General features: G+C 38.3%; 1 protein-coding gene across 1 annotated transcript; it reads left to right on the top strand.

Annotated features, from left to right (window-relative positions):
- The first annotated feature begins 2,122 nt into the window (after positions 1 to 2,122).
- Positions 2,123 to 2,437, top strand: LOC117180038. Its single transcript, XM_033372339.1, has one exon. The coding sequence runs from the start codon at positions 2,123 to 2,125 to the stop codon at positions 2,435 to 2,437; it is 315 nt and encodes a 104-aa protein (XP_033228230.1).
- The last annotated feature ends 997 nt before the right edge of the window (positions 2,438 to 3,434 follow it).

Below are 3,434 nucleotides of genomic sequence, written 5' to 3'. Positions count from 1 at the left end.
ATGTATATTTATAGTGAAATTATGGAATAACGAGGATAGGTATAAAGTTGTGAAGAAGTTTTTGAAAGAAAGAAATAAAAGAATCGAAGAAGATCTGACTTGGTGGCATAGGAGAAGAAAGTGACTAATCGGGCGAAAGACATGGACTGCGAGGTATAAAGGTAATAAGGATTGGCAGAGGTGGGATATTGGTAAACGGAGAGATATAAGTTTGGGACGATTGAGTAGAGGAATTAAGGAAGGGTAGGAAACTGGAGGGGAATGAAAGGGACAAAGAATATTAAAAGGGAAATAAAACTGTCACGGATGGATGGGGGGAGGGGGGCAAATCAACAGGAGCACCCAAATGTAAGGAATAAAGGAAAGAAACGCAAAAAGAGGGTCTGGAAAGTAGCGTTTTTGGACGTGTCAAAATTAAAAAATAAGTGCAAAGGATTTTTTAGAAAAACGCAGAAATAGGATGTAATAATGATAAGTAAGACGCGGGTGAATGAGAAGAAGTAAAAAGGCATGAAAAGATTATTACCGAAATCATATGAGTGGAACATGCAAGCAGCAAGAAAGAAGCATGTGAGAGAAAGAGGAATGGGTGGCATGGTGTTAGTGGTAAAAGAAAAACGGGTGGTAGAGGAAATAAAGGGAGAACTTATAGAAAAAAAGAGTGGTAGAATTGTTAAAAGAATTAAATTTTTAAAAAGTTATTGTGGATGTAGTATGTGTGTATAGAAGAAGAGGAGAAGAGGGAGGAAAGCGAACAATAAGAAAAGGGACTGAGGGAAAAGAAGAGAGGCTGATCCTCTTAGGATGGGATTTAAATGCATTTAAGGCTACTGGACTTGTTGGGAGAGACAGGATCGTTAATTTGTAACACTATAATAGACACTGTAATAGACTACATTCTGGCAAAAGAAAGAATAAGGAGGCTTCTGGTTACAATGGAAGTGTGCAACATGATAGACTCAGAAAACTTGACGGTAATTGATGCAATAAAATTTGATAGCCCAAAGTTCACAAGGAAAAAAGGGAAGGAAAAAGAGAAAATATCATAAAAACAGGCACTTGAGAAAAAGAAAAGTTGAATGAATTAATATAAAAAGTATAAAACGAGAAGATAGGTATTTTCGAAACGGAAGGAGTAGACAAACTTCTAGAAAAAGTAAATGAGTAATTCATAAGGTAACGGAATGGATGAGTTCGAGAGAGAAAAAGAGGGGTTTAGGAGCGACTCACAAAACGATGAATTCAGGGAAAGTAAAGATTGGAGGAAAGGAGGAAAGGGGAAATGAAAAAAGGAGAACTTAATAGGAGATATAGGGAGCATGAAACAATGATAAAGGAGAAAAGACAGAAGAAGAAATAAAGGTCTATGGAAGATGTAGAGAAAACGTGAAAAGAAGGTATATTTGGGAAGTAATAAATAGGAAAAGAGGAGGAAGGAAGGGTATAAATGAAGAAATGGGAGTGCAAGAGTGAACGAAGCACGTCAAGGGGTTATTAGAATGTTGAAAAGAAACATAGCAACAAGGCGAGATGACTTTAAAAGTAAAGCACTGAAATATGAAGAAGTGTGAGTGAGAGAAGAGACGTGGAGGATTTTCAACAAGGTATAAAAAGGAGAAGGGTTGCCGGAGTAGTGGAAGATAGGACTGTTAGTACCGTTGATTAAGAAAGGAGAAATGAAAAGGGTGAAGGAATATAGAGGTATTAAACTCATGTCAGTGGGATGTAAAGTGTATGCGGAAGCGTTTAGAAGGAGGTTGAAAAGACAGGTGAAATAAAAGGGAAGTAGACCACGCAACTAAGCGTGTTTAGAAATGGGATGGGAACCATATATAAAGTCTGCGTGCTTAACTGAGAGGGTGGGGTAAAAAGTTTTTGACATGACCTAGAGATGGCGCCAACTAGTCTAATTTTTAGCTTGTATGCTACAGTACTATATCTCATTGGCTCGTACATTAATTTTCAAGCTGATTGCTCTATTGGAATAGATTTGTGAGCCTACTGAACAATACACCTCGATTCTTTGTGCAAAAATGGAAAAATTAGTGAAGCTTTGGTCATTAAATACTTATATTTAAAAGGCGTAACGCCACTTAAAATTGTAGAAGAAATGGAATCCAAAATGAAAGGCTCTTCTCCATCATATTCGACGATTGAACAGTGGGTTTCTAAATTGAAGAAAGGTCGCACGAGCACTTCTGACGAACCACGTTCAGGACGCCTATTTGATGTTGCAACACCAGAAATTATTGAAAAAATTAATAAAATGGTGATAGAAGACTACAGATTAACGTTGAATGAGATAGCTGAGGATACTATAATTTCAACTGAGCATGTACGAAATATTTTACATGAACATTTGGGCATGGAGAAGCACTGCTGTCGGTACTGCTGTCACCACTACACTCCAGAAAGTAAACAGCAGTCGAAACAATAAATTGGACCAGGTGAAATAACCTCAAAGAAGGCCAAAACATTTTTATCGGCCAACAAGGTTATGGCGACTATTTTCTGGGATGCGAAAGGGATTATCCTCATTGATTACCTAAAGACGGGTAAAGCCATCACAGGTCAGTACTAGGCAGAGTTACTGAAACGTTTGATGGACGAAGTGAAAAATAAATGACTTCACTTGGCGAAGAGAAAATTTTTTTTCACCACCAAACGCACCTCCCCACAGGTCAGTCGTTACTATAGCTAAAATCAACTTGTTGAAGTTGGAATTGTTCCGCTATCCACCAGATTTGACCCCAGCGACTATCATTTGTTCCCTAACTTTAAAAAATGGCTCGTAGGTAAAAAATTTTAGAGCAGTAAGGCACTCATCGATGCTGTAAATGAGTATTTTCAAGGAACTTGACGAATCGGCCTATAAAAATGGTATCACTGCTTTAGAGAATCCAGAAACTATAAAATACTAAGGTAAGGTTGAAGATAGGAGGTAAGAAAGGTCAGGAATTCTGGACAGGAAAGAGGCTCTTGCAAGTGGGTTCGTTGTATGAGTTTTGCTACCAAGGAGTTTTTTTCTGAAACGAGAAGAGGAAGCGAGCTGCAGGTGAGAAAGAGATTGAAATGCACGAGTGAAGTAATGCGACAAGTACGGTGTACAGAAAAAGATGGTTCGAGGACGACTGGAAGATGAGAGTGTAGATGTTTAATGTATTAGTATGGTCAGTGTTATGCTATGGAGTGCAAATTTTGGGATTAGTAGAACATAAGAGAGTTGAAAATTTCCATGAGAGATCTTCGAGATAACTTATGGGAGTCATTCGGAGCTGCCCAGGTTATATGCTAAGTAAGGAAATAGGGCGAGAAAAAATTGTGATCAAATAAGTGAAAAAGAGCCTGGAACTTCGAAAAGAACACAAGAACGGAAGAGGGAACAAACTTGCAAAAGGGCGTACCCGGGAGGTTATAGATAAACAGAGGAGGGA

This window comes from Belonocnema kinseyi, chromosome 1, assembly GCF_010883055.1.
Source record: "Belonocnema kinseyi isolate 2016_QV_RU_SX_M_011 chromosome 1, B_treatae_v1, whole genome shotgun sequence".
Lineage (NCBI taxonomy): Eukaryota > Metazoa > Arthropoda > Insecta > Hymenoptera > Cynipidae > Belonocnema > Belonocnema kinseyi.
Note: the sequence above shows the minus strand (reverse complement) of the source record. Positions and strands in the feature narration are given on the sequence as shown.

What these genes read in the sequence shown, in the direction of transcription:
- LOC117180038 (XM_033372339.1), top strand. Translation starts at nt 2,123, where the DNA reads ATGAAAGGCTCTTCTCCATCATATTCGACGATTGAACAGTGGGTTTCT.